The following is a 21,646-nucleotide window of genomic DNA, read 5'->3' as shown; positions in this document are numbered from 1 at the left end:
ATAGAGAGAGGTAAAATTCGTCCTTGCGTTTCCTTCCCACTCCCCCCCCCCCCCGTTGGTGAAATCAGCGGCGTGGAAAAGGGTTAACGAGTGGGGAGAGAAACGTGGGAGGTGCATAGACAGAAGGAGCAATGCTCAGGGCTCTCGCAGGAATATCAGCGACGTCGTTATTCACGGCGGCGCATTAATTAATTATTCGCGTTCCGTGTCCGGTTCACTCGTATTATCCAGACTGCAAACAATTACTTTAATGCCTTAATACTTCGAGGACGCAGTTTGTCCAGTGTTATGAATTTGGTTTAAAGCTAGTGCGAATATTGCGCAGCAATTTGCGTAAAAGCGTGCATAGTATGCTTCGCATACTTGTGCCCATATAATTGTACGCGTACGTATGTAGGTATTTATACGTGTATACATATAGTTGTATGTATGTAGGTATACGTAAACAGGATAACAGCACGAGGCTCGCTTCGTATTTTCCGAGACCGTACGTTCTATCGAAGCTCTTTGGTGCCGAGAATTGCTTAACATGGTCCATTGTACGCGTACGTGTAACGCGCGTACATTCGCTATTATTAATTAGATCTTGCGGGAGAAAAGTTTTATTCCAGCCTCGTGTCGCGTAACACGCGTGAACGTACGACACCGGTGGACAAAAACGAGACATTGCGAGAGCTAGGCTCGCGACCGATAGATAGTCGATGAAATACGACGCGTACGAGAGTCTATAGAGAACAACTTTGAAGAGATAATTTCAAAAGATGGGTCACCGTGCTTAACGTACCGCCAAATCCTCCGTTAACCGTTTAACGATAGCTAATAAGCTCGAGCGAAAGTTCCGCGTTCGTTGGTGCAACTTCCCGGCCCCATGCTGTTTCTATCGTACATTTTTCTGGCGTGCGATCTCTTGGACCATACCGGTGCGGTGGCTGGGGTTTTTTCATCAACGCTGACGAGGCCTTCGAGAACCGCGTTTGTATGAAAAGCAGACCGTAACGCGCGCGATGCAACGGCCGAATAAGCTTCCAAGTCCGCCTGGAATATTGAATAAAATTTTTATTCTTTCGCCCGTCGTACGACCGAATTTTCTGCAATTTTTGCTCGACCGACGCGACGGCACTCCTGGTATTTAGAAACTAGCGAGCAGATGGACTCGTTGGTTGCTTCGAAACAACTGGTTTTACCAACAACGGAACACGAGAGAATTGAACTGCCTAGGCAGAAGATGAATTTAACATTTATTATCCAAGGCTAGAATGTCGAGGTATGGAAAGAAGGAGACTCCCGACCGACCGATTCGTTTCTCTGCAGGGACATTTTTCGAAAAGTTCTTATTATTTGTGTTTGCAAAATGTGAAAATTAGAGAGACGATCGGAATTTCCGTTGAATCGAGCACTTGTAATATTCAAGAGCGGGGTAGATTTTCCATTCGATACGCGGTAAAGTTTGGACGGTAGACATCGTTAATCGAGCCCGAGTCCTCCTGGAATCTCCAGATTCCAGCACGGTCTGCGGAAGGCGCACAGTCGTTGAACAATAAACCGCGGTGGTGCAGCGTTCCTTCGGCCGCTTTGATCCTTCAATTTGTCGTCGTCCGTCTCATCCAAGATTCAATGTGCTCTCGTTCCCCTTTCTTGGTCGTTGCGCCGACATCGACATCGACATCGGCATCGGCATCGGCATCGGCATCGCCGCCACCGAGTCCAGGAAAACTGCTACCGGAGGAGTCGCACTGCCATACACCCCGTCCGTTCTCCTTGCCCGAGTCTCATCTTATTTGTTCCTCGTATACGTCCTATCGAAGAAGCTTTTTCGTTCTTCAAGACATGCACGACCAACCGGAAACCAGCACTCCTGCGCCCTACTATACCGTTGCGCTTCCCAACTCCCGAATCATCTCTAATTCACGTCGCTCTGCCGCATCCTATCTTTATCTATTTCTCTCGCGACAACAGAAGCAAACAGAGAAAACGTAGCGCGAGACGATTGTTGCACAAAGATACCACCACCGAGGAGACTCGAGCGTACGGAGCAAGGTGCACGCGCGACTACCAATCGTCATAGATCTAGATCGAGAGAAAGAAAAGGTGAAAAGTTGGCTCGCGAACGTTAACAACCTTCTTCCTGTTCGATTTCGAAATAACGATTTCCTCGTCGACCGCTCTGTCGCGTACAATTTCCGAGCATAGGGCTGGACGAATGGAAATGCAACGAGCCACGGAACGCTGACAAATACGGGGTGTTTCGAAGCGATTAAGCAAACCGAAACAAGACAATACCTTCCACCAGGAGAGACCGAATGGTCCTTCGAGACGAGATAGCGTACAAGTTTCTGCGCATCCTACTGAAATACTACGATAGTTGCAATTGGTAGGCATTACGAATATTTCACGGCTTCTTTTCACCGCAATACGACGCCGTCACGTTCCTTAATATCTGATTTTAATATCCTCCCTCGGTGTTCCCGTTAAAGTATTCCTATCGCAGCTGTTGCGATTCCGTGTTGTGCGAGACGAAAAGAAACGAGTCGACTCTCTGTTGTAAATGCCATGTTCCGATGGTGGTGGTGGTGTCCGGATGCGAGCCGAGCAGCGCGTCCTTAACGATTTCATAACCGTTGCTCTCACGACGACGATTTGCATTTTGCACCGCGAGCGTCGTCGAGAGAGACGATGGCAAAGATCCCTCTTTGCAGCGAGCATCGTCGCGACTAGGGGTTGGAACGTCGAGAAGCGTGCATCGAGGGGTACGAGAATCGAATGCGAGGCTCATCCGCGCGGAAACCGACGAGTCGCGCGTACCGGTGCCGAGACCCACGCGATGCGACGCGACGCGACGCGACGCGATGCGACGGGTATGATGTTTGAGCGCATTTGAATATCAGGAAATGAAGCCTCTTGTCCCAGGGGCGTCTCAGCTGTGCGAGAAAGATATCGAACAGCGGGAACGACGATGGAGGGAGTGATGGAGGGCAGAAAAAAGAAGAAACGGACGGTGAGGTTGAGCAGGCCGATGGTTAGAACGAGGAATAAAGGGAAAGAAAGAGAGAAAGAGAGAGTCGTAGAGGAGAAGCAATAAGAGGAAAGAAGAGAGGCAAAGGGAAGAAGAAAGAGCAATAAGGGACAGGAAGAGGGTCCCCGCTGAGACAGCCAAAGAAAAGGAAGACTGTCATTTGAATAATACTTAGCATTTAAATGCGAGGACCGATAAAAGAAACGGTCCTGCCACTCGAAATATCCTATTACGGGCTATCATCTTTTCGATGGACGCCACGCCAGTCACCGACAATTCGGCAATCGACGGGGGAGCGTTTCTCTTTCTTGTTTTTCAAAAATCGACCATTATTTCGATAATCGGTCATTACGCTCTGTCGTGGAAATTCGTCGCCTTGACGAGTCTCGACGAGAATCGTAACACTATATAGTACATAGAGGTATTACGCGTTCGTCGATAGGGTAAAACTAAGGCGGCAAAAGTAAACGCGCAAAGGCGAATATACAACTTGGATGCTTTGTCTCGTTGGAAAGCATCGCACGGTGAAAAGTGAACGGCGAAAATGTTTGTCGCGGAGCAGGATAATAATGCCAGCTACTTTCGTGTTCCCGTTTCGAATCGGATCGCAAGTTTTAATGGAATATCCGTCGAGCAGGCCCGATGAAACATTAAGCAGTCGGTTGTTGGTAAATCGAAAACCAGGCCGCGAAGGATCGCCTTTGATCTCGGCCGACTGCGCGACGAGAATTTAAGTCCGCGCGTGCGACGAGCGGGTTAATTGCGAAACGTCTTCGGTGGAAATGTTAATTACGTCGCGAATACGATCGCGCTACGTCGCGCCGCAACCATCCATCCATCCATCTTAGCTTCCGATTTCCCTTGGAAAGTTTCGATCGCTGGAAGAAAGAGTACCCGATGATTTGAAAATTTTGCTTGATGCTGCGTATAATATTGTATTTCCATAATCGCCTCTAAAGTTTCGGCAAGCTTTCGTGGTCGTCGACGAATACGTTGGAATATTCTCGCGTTGCAGTTCGTTGAGGTTCTTGTACAGGGGAAATGGACGCTTTGGGAATTACGAACGCGCGATTGGCAGGATCAAATCGAAAGCAATCCACTAGCTTTAGATTATCAATTCGTGCGCGCCTGCATCATCCACCCATGGATTCCAGGTGCTCGAATAACCCGGTATCGGTTTATCAGTCATGCGAATTTCCATCGGAGATTCGAGCAATGACAATCCAAGCTCGGGTAGCGTCTTGTGCATTAGTTTCGACGATACTCTGGAATCTTCCGATTTCCTCCCTTCCGCCCTGCCTCGTTTCTCTTCCTATCTATTTTCGGAACCCGTGCTCGCATTGTATGCCCGTTTCCAGATACGAATTAGGATCGGTAAACCAGCCTCCGATAATCCCGAACAAAAATGGAAAAATGGCGGGCTCGAATCGATGCAAGTGGGTGAAACGAACGCGCAGTGCCATGGGCAGAGTATATTACGTGCATTCACGGTAATCGTGTACATTTTCTCTTGGTTCCTTACGGGAAGGGAGATGGTTGTCCCGTGTGCGTTGTACGGGTCACGATGCAACTACGAAAACCCGTTGGACGTTGGAAAATATCGTCTACTTTCCAACGTTTTACAACATTGCCTCTGATAATCGAGTAATCGGTCGAGCCGCTCGCAACCGAATCCGTCTGGCCTTAGCGCTTGGTTAATTTGCGTTTTACTACGAAACTAACCGCAGGTACAATTTATTTTCAAGCTCGGTTGCTCCTCGCACGACTAAATAAAACCGTAAAGATTCGACAACGCGTGTCGATCGATCGAGCACAAGTATACGTTGTACGCGTGTCGATTACTACTCGATAAAATAGGATAATTTTCCGATAGTTACGTACCAACCAATGAAAATCTCTAACGAGTTGCAACGTATGCTGAACACGTTCCATCGATACGCCAAGCATCAGAGACGTGTATGTATACAGGGATTGTTGGAACTGTTCCGAGAGGATCGTATCTCCGACAAAAAAAAGCTCGCCGCAATACATCACGGATCCTTCGACGGAAGATTGCCCCTTTATTTATTTTTACGCGCGAATTGTTGTGCTGCGTTGCATACTCGACCGGTCGGTTCTTGAAAAAGATGGTAATATTTTCCTCGGATTCGTCTCGGAGGCATTCGGGCTTATTAAGACGCGATTCGCGTTTCAAGAGGCAGCTATAAACCCCCGAAAGTCGACGCGACGCAGCGTTTCGCGATTCGATCTTTACACTCGCGCGGTTCCATTCTTTGCTCTAATACCAATGAATTTCTTCCATTCGCGAGAAAAGATTCGTCGTCGGTCCTTGTATTCCTTCCGATAACGTCGCATCGAGAGCCTATCGAAGCTTCTTTCCCCCTCGCACACTCGGAAATAAAACTCAGACCGACAGTGAAACGATAGAAATATTTAGCTAATAATTAATTGTTCTAGGCGTACGCAGATTCTCAAGTTCCGTATTTTCGTAGCCGTGCGGCGCATATTGTTATTCTCGTTGATGGGCAGACCGCGAAATTAAATCCTGCTACCGGAAACGGTAATCCTTCCCACATAAAGGGCCGTCTGTCTTGCACGCGAAATTACTTTCCAGCTTTTTGCCAGCGTATCCTATCGCATTTGTCGCGTGCACGCAACATGTTCCGCGTAGGTATTATACGTATGTATATTCAAAGCAATTCGAACGTGCATTATCAACGTGTTTCGTTAAAAATGTCTAGCTGGCCCGATACCGCGACATTTTTACCAACGAATCGATTCCGTTTATTCGTCCGGAAGCATCTCGTTCGGGATGCATACCTAGGATTCAGTTCCGATACGGTTTTCCTTAAATTCGAAAAACCAAAAACCACGATGGACAGAAATTGGAACTGTTCCCCGAGGTCAAGCGGAGCGTACCTGGGTAAACGTGTACACGGTGTGCATGTACGCGTATACCTACGTATCTTAAGACGATTACCTTGCCGCTCAAAGCTTTGAGCGCAATATTCTCCCAAGTGGTTGCCGCGCATAAGGAACGATTCGGTAAACGTATACATAAAGAAAGCGGAGAGCATCGAAATAACACCAATATCGGTAGAGATTGTACCGATACGGTGCAATCCTAATAATAACGATCGACTCCTATTAATTGGTTTTAACGTCCGAGAGTTATGTTGTTTGCTGAATAAGGTAAATAGGGGAAGGGCCACCGTCCGTGAACAGGGACTGGGGCTGGTATTCCCATCGATCGAGTCCAAAACGCACATACGAGGAGGGACTCTGATCCCGGCGCTAGCATTCTTCCGCCCTGAGAAATGTATTCCATTCGGTCCGCACAGTGCGGCGCGTCGGCGTCTGAACGTCTTTTTTCTCGAAATGTATCGCGCGAACGTACCAAGTTATCGTCTACCACCAAACTGTTTCTTCTTCAGCGGAACTTTAACATAGCAAAACTGAAATTTCGCTGATTCTATCTTGTTGGTTACAGTCGCGATAGTTTCGCAAGTTTCGCGAGTTTCGCGAGATGCCTCTCACGCGTCGGCAAATTGGTCCGAACGAGATATCGAGCGTAGAGAATTACGCGAGTTACAAGATGGTCAGTGTCTGGGTTAGGTCTGAAAATCTTCCAAACGGAACTAGAACCTTATAAATCGAATTTTGGCCGAGAAGTGGTTGGCCCGAGTGGCTCGCGGAGTACTTCTTTCCAAGTCGATGAACCATGACCAAAGCGGAAACAACGCAACGGAACCGATTTCGTGTGAAACGGTACGGGTGCGATTCATCCATCGGCAGACGGGAAAGGAAAAAAGGTTGATGCTCGTTACCGTTGCGTCACGTACCGCGAACACACACTCCCTTACAGATCCACCCTCAAGTCGGATGTACCTTTGCTACGTGTTTGAGGTAAAATAGATTCTCTGCGAGGGAAAAATTACTCGATTCTCACGCGAACCTATCTCTACGAATTCTTTGCGCCTGCTTGGTTACTCTATTACCAGGTTAGGTTTTAGAGTTATCGGTGGTAGTCTTTCTTGGTTGTTCGGTTCTCGCCAGCACCAAGACCGACCCACGCTCTCAAAGGCAGCTACCGATAATGGACGAAAGACGGTCCGCGCTTTAAATACCTACGTTTCTACAGAAACCCCTGGGCCACCCCTGGGAAAAATTTTAATGGGGGATTCTAGAGGCGAAAATAACACGAAAATCAACAATACCAATTTCTTCGTTAAAAAGTTATAACCAATTAAATTCAAAAATTTCAAATCGTTCTGGAAAAATTATTTTCGGTTGTGGGATTCAATTACAATCATTTTTTATGAATACACATACCCCCGGAATCCTACCCACTTTCGAGGAAAAAATTCAGTACAGGCGGAACTTGAAACGTTAATAACTTTTTAACGAAGCCTCCATCAAGAAATTAGTATTGTTGATTTTCGTCTTATTTTGACCTCTATAAGCTTCCATTAAAATTTTTCCCAGGGGTGGCCAAACACCCTGCATACAGTAGGTATCGAGGATAAGAGGCGAGTGAGTGGACTTTGAAACGGATAATAAGAGAGAATAACGGAACGATAATGAGCGAGATGTTTGCCGACTCGGACCGAGTAAGATATCGACCTTTGAACAAGTAAATAAAATATTTAGTTGGGAGGGAGGGTAACGGTAAGCCGATTTTTCGGAGCGCATTCGTCTTGATTTAATTTGCTACTCGTCGAAGGAGCGCGGATAAAAATTTGATCGGACGCGACGGCCGGTTATTCTCGCGAAGCTCGATCCGGCGTAAAATTTCGTTCCCAGAGCGTCGTATGAAAGTTGTATCGATGCGATCGAGCCAAGCGGGATCTCGGAAGTTTCAACGATTACATCCGAAATTGAAATTCTATTTGGGAGAGCGGTGTACGGCCGGTTCAGCGCAAACACGAGAGAGTCCGTCGTACCGCGCTACACCACCCCCACCCGCACCCGTTGTCCTGTCCACTCAAATACACCCGCTTTCTGCGGAAAATAAAACTTGGTCCAAGAGTTTTATCGCGTGTTTACTTCATCGTAATTGCTATATCAAGCCCCAGCGAGCGGAAAACGAGGAACGGGTCCGGCACGGGTCCGGCACGGTTCACGGTAACGAGTTTACCTCGAGGCAGCGCAAGAATAACAGACGCTTTTTCAGCTCGGACGAAACATTTTTTTTCGGAAGCGCATACCGCGTGAGAACCGTTTACCGTTTCCCTTTGGAAATAGCGCGCGACGAACAAACAGCGTTCCAACGAGCACGTACCAGCGCAATTTGAAAGATCAATTTCTTTTTTGGCAACTGCACGGTAACGTTACTACGTAAAACGGGGAAACGTTTCTATAAATCGAAATATGTATTTGTCCATTTTGATGTAACATCGATGTAACGAGGACTAAATGCTTGTAAAAGCTATCGTCACGTAACCTCTTCTCCGATCTAAATACAGCCGTAGAAGCTTCGATTTATCGCGCGTATCCCAATGTATCCACGATTAGATGCACAGACGCAACAATGTTTCTGCGTCCGCGAGCGTAAATGGTAAACGCGCATGTGCTGCGTCTAATATTTATGTAATCGGCTGTGTACGCGCGTACGTGTGTAGAGGGAGGGTGTGGTTACGCGCGTAGACTGTAGCTCGCATAATTAATCCTGCGTGAGACTAGTGGGACGGGTCGTACTAATTATCCACTTCTCGAGTGACCGCATCGCGCGATCGAACCGCCACTCAATACATATCTAGCTACGTTTGTTCGCGTTCGACAACATCTTGTCGCGATGCGTCCGTTTGTCTCGGTGACTCGGTTAATTTCCCCTAAATATAGAATTTATTTCTGGTCCGGTAGATTCGATCGGTCGTAAGCATTGCGCCCGATCCGTGACTAGGGTCCAGGGACCGAGAGAAACTAAGCCGAGGTTCTCGGTTAAATCGTTCGATTCCGACTTTATGGCTGGTCTTAAAGCAGGCGCGCGAGAAAGATTGATAGCACGATGAGACTGATTCAAGGCTCGCTAGTGCACGCGTTACAAAAGACTGTTCGAGCGTTTAAACCGCGCGCTTGAATTAGTCTTCTCCCTAGCGAGCAACGGTCCTATTCGTTAGTTAGGTCGGTGATTACGAACGCGTACGCGTCGCTGTCAAGAGAAAATGTTACGGGACATGTAACGGTTCTCGAATTGTTTGTACTTTTTTTTCGGCCAGCAGGAATTCCTTCCATCGTTGATTCTTTGGACGCGAAAGTTACGTACCGCTATCGTTGACAAGCTGGATAAACGATCCGAGCCAACACTCGGAGCTCGCGGCCCTACGAGACGAACGAAAGAACGAACCACCGATTCTTTCTATCGAAACAAGTACATACACGTACCGATAACGCGACGTTGCACACGCGAATGGGCCGTGTCTCGCGTGGATGCAGTTTCGAGGAGCGAGATACCGACTAAACCAGCAGTCACCCCCTCTGCGACGGAGAGAGAAACGATCAAGAAAGAGACTCGACTTTGAGCTTCACTGACCCGTGTAACGTCCGGACAGCCTCCTCTATCTGTACTTTACAATCGAGGGTTTTATTGAAATCTCACCGTTCCCTATATAAACTCAAACAGACATTTTTATATGTCGGATAAATTTCCCCGGCTCCTTGGGCTCTTCTACCCTCGATCTGGCCGTAGGAACCTCCGGGTACGAGCCCTCCTCCCCTTTCTACTTTGGCTGTCCTTTTCCAGCACCGGCTAGAGTCTAGCGCACCGGGGACGAATTATTGGCAAGATATGAAAGGACCAAAGTTATTGCCGATAGCAACCGAGCATACGTTTCGAAAGAGAACATTGTAACGACGATCTTCCCTGAGCAATTTATACGGGCCACCGCCTTGCTTAAAGCAAACTGAAATCTAATCGAAATATCCAGAGCGGTAAGAAGCCTCGCTACCGATAAATCGCGCGATCGTTTCTCCGTTCCTCGGCGTAATATTAAACCAGAAAGTAAAACGAAAGTCTATCCGTGAAATGATCTGCTTCTTTCTCGTACACGATTCCTTTATTTACAAGCTAACGGAGACAACGATCTATCGATAAATAGCTATTTCGATAAAATTCCTCGGTTCTTTCAGCGATTCTTTACGATACCGACGTATCGGTTTGACGTTTCTCGAAAAGATAATCGGGGATCGAATCCAACCGGACGTACGATTTAATATCAGTCTGCTCGAAACGCGCTCCGGTTCATAAGGGATGCATTTCTAAGGACGCGCACGGCTGTTGGATGCTCGAGGGCTTATTAATTTCGACGCGGTTCGCTGCACTCTCGACACTCGATGCATTTTCAGATAAGTATACCGACTGGCTGCCCCGCCCCACTCCGCGCCTGTTAAATTATTCTTCAAAGAGCCGACGTAACGGTACTGTACGAGACCTTGAACGAATCTGGCCAAAATTGTTTCAGCGATACGAAATTGCCAATACGGCATTCGAAAGGAGATCCATACGAAAGTAGTTATTTGAAAAGTAAATAATGCGATGGATCGTCGTGGTCGTGGCGTAACATCTCGAAGAATTATCGTCGGTCGAATCGATCCGAAGAACGTCAACGGCTTGGCGCAGCGTATCGGCTAAAGTGTCTTCTATCTGTTGCGGATGCAACTGGCGCGATGCGCGCGTCGTCTGGACGCAGACACGTCGCATCCTCGAAAGCTTCTGGTGCTGGCAATTTCGCGAGTGCGAGCAGACGTTCCACGAACAGCTTACTGTCACTCTTCCCCCTCCTCTTTTCGCTCGCGTCGCGACGTCCTCGGTCTGTTTCGCGATCCTTTTCACCAGCATTATTCGCCACCTAGACTTTCCTGCGAAATTATGCGGACGAGAAAAATCGTTGGAACCGTGCCTGATCCGTATCCGCGCGGAATGGAAAAACCTTGCCGAAATAGCGTGCCAGCTTATAAATATCAATCGCATCGCGTCGCGTCGCGTCACGGCCTTTAGACAATTTAAACGCGCATACACCGCGCAACCGTACCACCAACCATGATCTACAGATGATACCTCGACCTTCTATACTCGATGCTGACTGAATGCTATTACCTTTCCACGAAAACTATTACTTTTCCCAAGTCTGCGCAAATGGTAAAACCGCTTGGCTGTACGATAAAGAAGCTCCGAGGTAGCTCCATATCTGCGAGAGACACCTGTAAATCAGGTTATAAGGGCGGAGCAGCCAAGCCGATGGAAAGATCGAGAACAAAGTCGAAAGAGTCGCGCGGAAGAAAGTAAAAGAGAGCGAAGAACGCGAATATAATGGCTCGTAGGGGGGAAGAAGAAAAGCATCGGGAGTTTCCAAGTGCGTCTGAGCAGTATGGCCAGTAATTTCTTTTTATATCCATTCGGAGCAATTGATGCCGTAGTTGAACAGTTTCCACCCCGCGTCTTATACAATTTATCGTTTATAGCCTTGACCTCTCTCGATGAAACTCGGTCGTGTTTCGATAAAACCGTTCGACTAACATCGTTAGCATTCGACTGGACACGTTGACAGAAATATTTTCAAGTTACCGTTTCGTCGGCCGAAGAAATGCCATCGACCGTCTTTCCTAAACTAGTTTCGGGGACACGAGAGTACTTTTACAATGGCCGCGGACCGAGTGCTCTATCCTCGCTCGGATTTATCGCGATTCGATCGCTCATCGAAGGTACGAGAGAAGGAGAGAACGTGAATCCCGTTCGTTAAGAAGAGCAGAGCGTAAAGTCGGAGCTCTGGATGATCGGTCTGTGGGCATCCACGGTTCTTAACGCGCCTTCTGCATCTGACAGACTGCTCCGAGGGGAATCATCCTGTTCTTTCTTCCATAGTCGAAGCAACTTGGATGAAGGGGTGCTCCACTTGGACTGGAACTTTCACCGATGACGAGAACAGAATCCAAGTCTGGTTTGCAGGCGACAACCATTTTCCTGTATCAGGCATACGAAGATAATATCTGTCGACGAGTGTCGGTTCGATGGATTAGTCTTTCTCGTCGAACGAATTCAATAATTTCCTACTTGTTGGGAGAATGCGTTACGTTCGGATAAATGGCACACGATTACGATCAAGTATCTTTGCTCGTTCCGCTCCTAGGCCAAATCCCATAAAAACAAAGTCCCTGCTATTGACGCAAACGTATCGATGTAAGCTAGGCAAAGTAACCGATTAACTTACACGTTGTCTTGTACAGTTGTACACGAGTAGTCAGACTTATTTTCTTCTTATACAATGTTGTTCGCGCTTTCGTTGGACGAATCGGAAAAAAATGGCCGCAACGTTTCTGCCGCTGATATTGTACGTGGAAGCTGACCAATCTGTGCAGCGCGACTCGGCACGACTCGGCGCGACTCGACGCGACTCGACGCGACTCGACGCTTTGGAAAAAATACCGCTGGGAAAATACGTGCTGGATTTTAAAAACTAAAAAGGGACGACCGAGCAACGGATTGTCAAACGAATTTTTATTTTAAAATATCACGGAACGATGCTCTTTTTTCCAGTATCAATTTGTCGATTCGAAAGGTTCAACTTTTGTACGCGAACGGCATGTAACGCGCCCACGGCGCTCTACCCGCGAAATAAAATCGACCATCTACGTACAGAGACGGTATAGATTTTGGTGCGTTGACAGGAAAATATGTTGACGAGCAATATTTTCAAACTACAACGCTTAGTTGGAAGCAATAGAGTCGGTGATCGCGGTTTGCGGATCCTGAGAAACGTAACTCGCTGGTCACGTCGAGGAACGCGCATAATACAGTCGGCAGGATGTCGATAACGGGGCCACCGAGGAAACGGAGACATTCAACTATTCATTCGCATTCATCGCGGTACAATTGCACCGCGATCGGTGCGAAAGCTTCGAGGCGAGCAGCTGCAATTAACTTGGAATTCCGCCTCGTTCTGATAGTTTCTGTTCAAATTCGTAAACAGGGATATCTTATCCTTCGTTCTATTTCCGTTCAACTCGATAATCAAAGATACGCTAACTCGCTGGATGCGATTAGTAAATATGTATAGATCGTTGGCATACGCCATCGTAATCAGATGGGAAAGATAAGATTGCTACTCGAAAGAACGACAGGTTCTTCGAACGGAAAGAAACGCGGACGAAGCGTTGCTCGCGTTGCTCGCGTTGCTCGCGTTACTCGAGACGTTAATTGAAACTCGTACAATCTCCTCGAAAGTTGGAGTTGTCGCGTGTTTCGTTGAGTCCTCGTCGCCTCGTAAACGTCGTTACCCACATCAAAAGCCCCTTTTGAAAAGAGGCTTTCGCCCGAGTTTCAGAACAGCGGACAACTCGAGGCATTCTTCCGCAGTTTCTTCGATGATCGTCGCGTCGACCAAAGAGATTTCGTGTGCCGTAATCGCATCCGCGTCGTCGAACCAGCAACTTTTCCTCGATCAATTCATGCGAACGGTTCGCCTCGCCCCGCGTCTTAAACCTTTATCGTTAGAGACGCGAGCACCGAGGAAATTATTGTCGGTTGCATTTCGAAATAACAAGCAGACTTTCCTTTACAATGGTCCATCAAACTGCCGAATGCGTTTTCGTTGGCGCATCGTTTGGTCAAAGTAGTTGCTTGGATTAATCGACTCGAAAGACCGATTTAAGCGAGTGGTCCTAGAGATAAGTAACGAATTAAATATACGCGAGCAACAGCCGTTCAACGTCCAAGCGGTTCTCAAAGTTCATTATTGAACGAACGTTCGTCGTAAAGTAAGTGCCACCATCGGTGTTCTGTACACATTGATTATTCAACAAGTTTGCTCTAGCTCTTTGCTTTTCGTTCGAGCTCCGCGCGAAAACCGCTCTCTTTTCAGCTTACTCTCTACGCTGCTCGTTAATATACCGCCTTCGTCGAGAGAGAGCTCTTAAGAGAGGTATTTCAACGTTCAGAAAGTTTCAAATTTTTCCTAATTTCTTTTCCACTTTGTTTGAACCGTTGCGTACGCGTCGATTTCTTCTTGGAACATTTTAATGGACCGTCTGCTGTCCATTACTAGCTAGTTTATTCGTCGCGAAAGGAGGGAGGATAAAGTTGTCAGAGGGAATGATTCGCAGGGTGATCAGGCATCGAAACAGTTTCAGATTCTCCCCTGGAACGGCCATCGTTTTCAGGTCTCGAAATGAGTTGGGTCGCGTCGCAGCGCAGCGCAACGCAACGGCCAGTTGTCATTTTAAATCGACCAGGAAATTGCGAGCCGCGCGCTGCGACTGACAATTTCATCGGTGAAATCGTTCGGTCATTGTTTTACCTGAGCGCATTGTATAGTTTCTCGGTTACGTAATCCTCGCCGAGAGGATTCTCCAACGACAGGTAGAAAAAGTAGTCCGGGTCTGCAACTGTGTTTGGTACGGGGACAAGAGAGATCATCCACGCGTATGTGTCTGGACAGCTCGTGCACCTATTTTTTCCGGTCACTTTTTGTGTCCGACGAACCATATTCGTCTTACCAGCGGCTGTAGCGACACCGAGCCATCGACAAGTATGCCAGATAATTACCTACATAAATAATGGCAATCCAGAGTCATTAGACTAGAGCCCAATTCGACTTTTATTCCGTGTTTCGATTTTGAAAATACGACGCTTGGCTCGTTTATCGCAAAATCTCGATGATGTAAGTTTCCGGCGGTATGCAGTGTCGTCTTGCTTTTGCTCTCTAGCTACGCTTCCGATAAATACAGTCAAGAAATGGAATCGTGGGCTTCCCTCTTCCAGTCGAGCGATCAACCAACTGCCCTCTTACTTCACCCTTGACCAATCCTAAAACTTTCCCAAAGGGTTTCTCGACTGGTGTGACTCGCGGTGATCCTCTTCCTCTTCCTCTTCCTCTTCCTCTTCCTTTTCCTTTTCCTTTTCCTGCTCGTCTTCTTTGGAAGCTTGTACTCGTTCGCTTGGTCGTGTCTTCTATTTATGTAGGTCGAGGCGCCCGATGCCCGATGCCCGACGCTCGACGCTCGACGCCCGACGCCCGACGCCCAACGCCCGACGCTGACGTGAAATGTTCCAGTAAGAGACGGATTCTTTGACCCTCGAGCGACTTTACGCGAACCTTGGATCATTTAACGATCACAGCGATGCAAATATTGTGCCAGTAATAACGAAACTAACCACAAATAACGAAAAACTGAATCAACGCCTGGAACTAACAAAGTGTTCTTTAATTAATCTGTGTAGCTCTGTCGGATCAACCAATGTTTGCCGAGCCAATACCGAATGTCACGGTGCCACTGGGGAGAGACGTCAGCCTACCCTGTGTCGTCGAAAACCTCGGTAATTACAAGGTAATTAAATCGAACAATCTATCTAAATACGCATACTTTCCAATTAAAAATATCAATTAAATTCGAGGCGTGCACGTATCGAAATACATAATAGGCAAGAATTCAGGGACGCGTTAAAAATGTTCATTTCGCGCTTCGAGCTTTATTTCTCTATTTAATAACTTGATTCGACGATAAAAGTATTTTTTAAACGTAAACTGTTTCGCGCGGCGTTCGACGATATGCAGTATGCAGCCAGGACTTTGTGCTTACGTAACCTGCGTCCAAGGCTCCGTTATTACGCAATGCCCCGCCGCCGCGCCGTGAGTAAATAATAAATGCCGCTGCAGACATTGTAACACCCCGGCTGCCGTGGAGCCGTTCTGAAATATTTACGGTATCTGCTTCCGATGTATCGATTCTTCGCGCGGTTTCGTACGTTTCTACTCCAAGAAAATATCGCAACGAAAGCAAAATAATATTATTCGAGTTAATAAAACAGTACGATGCCACAGATAGGAAATAAACTCTAGCAAACGTTATCGAAATAAAACAAGATCGAAACGATATTAAATATTCGAGATTGCGATTCGTTAATAAATCACTTAACGACGGATTCGCTGAAAACGGGAGGCCGCGAGGCGAGGCGAAAAATCGAAAACGCAAATATGTACACGGATTCGGAAACAATGGGGCCGGGGCTTTGTTCAATTTCAGAAGGGTAATTCTCCCAGTCTATTAATAGAAAACAATGTAAAAAGAGGAGTTTGTCCAACCGACATGGAACGAATCGTCGAGCCGCAGGAATCTTGGAAAACGATCGTTGAAACGACGATTCGCGGCGATTAATGCACGAAAAAACAAGCTAGGTAGGGTCGCTCGTACGCCGATAGACGCGCGCGCGGCCATCGATGAGAAAAAGGAACGCCGAGGGGAAAAAGATGAAGCAAAATCCCGAGGAATGTTTAAATCGCAGACACCGTGTTTCAGAATATTTTACCATTTACGTTTTCGCGATCGTAAATCATTAAACGAGAAGCGTTTTAGAAGCGATTTTAGAAGAAAACGATCAAGATAAGACGTAAGAGCAAAAGACGTAGTAGGCGAAAACTCGGTTAAATAATTTTCAAATCGCGCTTCACGCTATCACCACGGTTTCAATTCGCATATTCCATCGTTGGAGTATCTCCACCATTTCGCTGCACCGGCTTCGTTTTTCAAATGCCAATAAAATACGCATCAGCGTGTCCACAAAGGACAAAGGAACGTGTCATAAATTCGTTTATAGGCGGTGGTATCCTTGGCGAATTTCGCTCTTTCTCGCTACTGTTTCTCCCAAACGCATACAGGGTGGTTCGAATTTCAACGCGACGCGACGCGACGCGACGCGACGCGATGCATCGGTGCATCTCGTCCACCGTTTAAAAGCAAGAAAGCACTTTCGGGCCTGATGTAACTGAAACTGATTCGCGACGGCCCGTTAAGTGCATCGTGTACAATCGCGCTTTGAATCGAATGAAAAGCTCGGAATTTTATCCCCGCGACGTACCAGCGAACAAGCATGTTTATGAGTTTGTGAAAACATGGACGAAGCTGTAAACGTGGCCGGGCTTAAGCTTTATCGTCGTCGTCGTCGTCGTCGTCGTAACGCTCGCCTCGTCTTTCATAAAACTGGATCAAGCGAATTATAAAAAATTCTTCTTTGGTTCTACGTATGCGCGGTTAGTTAGCGACGGAACGTTACTCTTAATTTAAAAGCTTCGTTCCAATAGTTATCTGTTGGTCGAAATTTTCATTAAGATAAAAATGTTGCCAAGTATCGTAAATTGTTTGGTGTTTAAAGATAGAAATCCGTATCCGTGGTAATTTCGAGCGTGGATTCGTATTCGGAAAGCCGCGCGAACCGATTTTTCATCGATCAGGAAGTTGAATGCTCGCAGGATAAATAATTACCTCGTATGCAAACGAGAAATGATAGAGACTGAATATTGGGAATAACGATGAATCGATAAAAAATGGCTCGATGAACGAAATTTATTACACAAGGTAATAATAGCGATGGTAAATTAGCTGTGATTGATTTACGATAGGCCGAGCTTTGATTCATTCGAAACGCTTCGAAACGTTAATCGAACATCGGTACGGCATCAAATACGTCTGGCTGCACGGTATTCCACGGAATTAAATGTAAAAAAAAATTTACGAATCCCTTTACGAGCGGCTCGCAACACGAAATATTACCTAAATTTACCGCGATTCGCTAAAGTGCCATAATTATCGTTCCGAAAATTTCATTCGAGTAAACAATGACAAGGAACGGTCTTTTTCCACGCGTGCGGAATAGAAAGGAAAACATTGAAACTGAATATTCATTCAACGCGACGGTCGAGAGAAAATAACATCGACAGCGTACACCGAAAACAAGGTATTTGAAATATTCTACAGGATTCTAAGCTTTAGTTTCATCTAGAAATTTCCAACATTTCATTACTCTATTGTTCTCGTTCGAGCGATGAAAAGAAAATTTCCCCTCTTGGAAATTCATTCCTTGTTTACCGTTTGTTCATTTTGAATACTCTTGTACGATGTTCTTCCTCGATACCGAAAGAAACGACGATCGGTCGTACGTTTGACCGCGAATTGCTGCTTTCTTCTCGAATTTGAAATGCACGTGCTGCGACTGGAATATCTGACAGTGACGTTAAACAAATACAGAGTTTCGGACGGAAAGTTGCTCGAGCTCTTTGATCAACGCATCGGAATATTCCATCTACAGGGGTGTCAAAGCTCTCTCTAACCCCTTTCGCGTAGCCCTTTTCTCTCTCTAGCTCGATCTAACTCGGATCCCCGACATAGTACTCGATGTCTGGCTAACTCGAAAAAACCGTACGATTTTGTAAATTTTTCTAGATTTAATTATGCCAGGAAGCCGGCGGTATTGTTCCAGAAGGGAATTAAAAAGGAACTCTTTCGAATAACGGTAGGATGAATTGCTGCAGCACTTTGTTGAAAAAATTGCTAGAAACGCGACTCTGACAGAGGCTCGTTGTACAAGGTGGTAAATTGGAAAAAATTGCACGCGTTACGTAGGGATTCGGAGGTCAGAAGCGAAAAAGCAGCCAAGGTAGAATATCATCGTTGAACGCGATGCGACAATTGCAATTATTCGGACCGTAAAGAGGTCGATCGCGAAACTGACAGTTCTCTCCGGATAGATGTACATATGTAGGTATTTAGAGAAATTAGGTATTGAATGTCTCGTGAGATTTCGTAAATTTCCGGATTCGTAAGTCGCGGTGGTCGTTTCCCCAAGATATTGCAAATCGTACTTACCCCTCGACCACGGAAAGAACTTTTGCCGTTCGTCCATTATTCGCGGGGGCGAACACGCTGCGGAAAGCTAGCTGGCAGCAGGCCCTTCCGGGAGCAAAAGTTGAGGCAGCACGCTCGAGTGCTCTCGGTAATTACCTAATTAGGAAATGAATTTAATAATTAATTTGCTAACCGGATTACCAGCGAGTGCGTCAAGCGTCGGCGCCGCGCCACGCCGCGCCACGCCGCGCCACGCCACGCTGCTCGGTGGATATGCCGTGTCGGATCTCGCGATCCCTGAAATTATTTTTAATTACCGCTTCGATAAATCGTCGAGTTAGCTCTCGTGCTCGAGATCCGACGATTGCGACCGCCGCGCCGCGCCGCGCCATCATCGACGATCGCCACCAACACGCCTCCGGATAACATTTATGCTCACATTTAATAAAAGGCCGACGAAACATGTCTAATATTTCCCAAGGCAAAGGAAGAATTGATAAACGTCTCGGTGATGATACAAATATCTGTTTCTCGAATGGATCCTATCGTAAAGACGCCGACCGACGGATAAGCGTTAAAGCTAAACACCGCATCGTAGAGAAATAGAAAAACGACCTTGTGGGAAATCAAGCTCGGCCTAATGACCGAGCGTCGTCAAACGTCGGGAATATTTTTGCAAACTTGATTAAAACGGGCAACTCTCCTCGATGCTAAACGCTACCCTGTCCTCGGAACGACACCGCTCCGACCTTTTTCTTTCTCTCCTTGTTCCGCTTCCGCTCTCGCTGTTTCTCTATTCCCGGTGTTCCCTGGCATCATCCAGCATTCTCTCTCGTTATGCTCTCGAGCCACTCCGTTACCTTTTTACCCATTTTTCTCCTTCTCTGTCCCAGGGACGGCGGAAGTTAATTAAATTGTACAACGGGTGGTCGATTGTTCAGGAAGCTCGCCTAAGCTTCAACTATTATTTCTTTTTCCATTCTACGGCAACTTTGCGTCCGTATCTAATGTTATCCGAGACGCAAATACCGTTTTTTCCTTTTATTACAAAGTTACCAAATATTTAACGCGAATTCGTTATTTTCTTTTTGTAAATCATACTGTTTCTCAACGATGCTGATCGTGGTAAAATATTTAAACGGCAATGAAATTAGCCTTCTTCCGCGAGGATTGTTTCGAGTATCCTCTAACGTATTCGTTTGCCTCTGACTAAGCGTGTCTCATCTCCTTTAGATCCTGAATCAAATTCTTCGTTTCGTGGTTTCTTTTCGTGGCACGATACGCGTAGCGTCTTCCTGCGTTGGTTTATCCAACAGCCATCTGTGGTGTCGGTGCGCTTTTGATGTTTGCCCCGCGGCCATTGTCCCAGCAGCACGTTGCTATTCGGTTGCTCTAACGACACTCGAACGACAAGAGAGCGTTCTGAGTGTATCGTTTACGAGACCGCCAATTCGATCGACGCGTGCAAGTTTCTCAAATATGTAGACTTGGTGTAGCTTACGAGACAATTTCGATCACGCGACAGAACAAAGTATTCCTTCGAGTATTATACATATCTCGATCCTAGATATTGGACAGACTCCTTCTTCCCTAGCTGGACTGGCTGTCACCTAGAACGCGTTCAAGCAGTTTCAACGACTGGAACAGCGGTGTTGCAAATTCTGACGGCAAATCAGCATCGGGGCATACGAGACACGGTTCTTCGAGCACGTATTTAAAGCAAACTGTAAATTCTGCAGCGAGTTTCTGACGTTAAGAGAGCACGTGACTCGGTATACCTAGCGCGTAGAATGCCAGCTGTCAACGGATAATTACTGTCGCCGGCGCGGCGATTCGTATTTCCGGCAAAATTACGAGTTATTCTGACGAGACGTCCGATACGAAAATCTTGGTCGTCTTAATGCATTTCAGAAGCTCGCCAAACGCAGGAAATACAATTTACGACTATCCACGGTTTACCGAGTACGACTCATGGTATTACACCTATTCGAATAAATACAATATCGTCGAGAATGAAAAATTTAGTTTCCAAACAAGAGCACGACCGATTTTTAGAAAAGTTATATCGTAACAATGATCCTCCGACTCGTTGTTTGTCGCGCAAAAAAAGATCCACCGGATCGGAATAGCGCTTTTTCCACTCGGTATAAAAGCACCGTCACGGTACCAGTTAAGCCTGACTTTGTACCAGTGCCAGGGATTTCAATCGAGGCCGCTGGCGGCACGAGCTTTTCCTCGAGACTGTTTAAAGGCCAATACAGCGTCGCCTTTACCATTACGCGTCACCCACAACCAGACTACATACCTTTACAATTAAAAATATCCATTTTTACTGATACGCGTACAGACCAGGTATCTTTATTCTACGAAACGTTACATTTTCACCCTGTAACGCGATTAATGCAATCAACGGAAACGATCGGCGGGATTTTCGGTGAAAATTTCAACGCGGCCAACTTTCCTAAAACGCGTTGCACAGAGAACGATGCGCGGCTATATCCGAAACCAAGGATTAACCGAGAGTTCGACTACGGTCTAATCTCCCCGGATATGACGTTCCTTCCACTATCTAGCAACTGGTTTACCCACTTTCCTTTGATCCTTTCGACAAATTAGATCAACGAATCGGATCGACGATATTGCGCCTCGATACGATCGAGTTTTCCTAAATTAAATAAAACCAGTACGTCGATCGTGTGCCGCGCTATTTAATCTCTGCCCTACGAGTAATCTCAGCGAGGGAAATTATTTATCTATTAACCGTACGCCAAGAGGAATATTTACGGAAACCAGGACGGGAAACAACGAACGCTCTAATACGCGCAACTTTCTACATATGTATAATAGTAGACAGATGGAGAAATCGACAAAATACTACATTGTATACCTAGATAGCTCGCGATGTTTTACGCGACCGATCGACGGATTTCATATCACGCGATCCGATTATTTTTTACGGCCCGATAAACGCATAGCATATATCGTAGCGTGGTGCGATAAACAAAGAAATCCTCGAGTACG

At 46.5% G+C, this 21,646-nt stretch overlaps 1 protein-coding gene across 2 annotated transcripts in view; it reads left to right on the top strand.

Annotated features, from left to right (window-relative positions):
• The window catches only part of LOC143348723 (lachesin), a 131,421-nt gene that overhangs the window by 72,172 nt on the left and 37,603 nt on the right, over positions 1 to 21,646 (top strand). For both annotated transcript variants that reach the window (XM_076779307.1, XM_076779306.1), the window contains exon 3: positions 15,228 to 15,334. In XM_076779307.1, coding sequence (XP_076635422.1) covers positions 15,228 to 15,334 — 107 coding nt within the window. The remainder of the gene's footprint in view (positions 1 to 15,227; positions 15,335 to 21,646) is intronic.

This window comes from Colletes latitarsis, chromosome 12 (assembly GCF_051014445.1).
Source record: "Colletes latitarsis isolate SP2378_abdomen chromosome 12, iyColLati1, whole genome shotgun sequence".
In the NCBI taxonomy this organism is placed as follows: Eukaryota; Metazoa; Arthropoda; class Insecta; order Hymenoptera; family Colletidae; genus Colletes; species Colletes latitarsis.
This window is presented reverse-complemented; position numbering and strand designations above follow the sequence as displayed.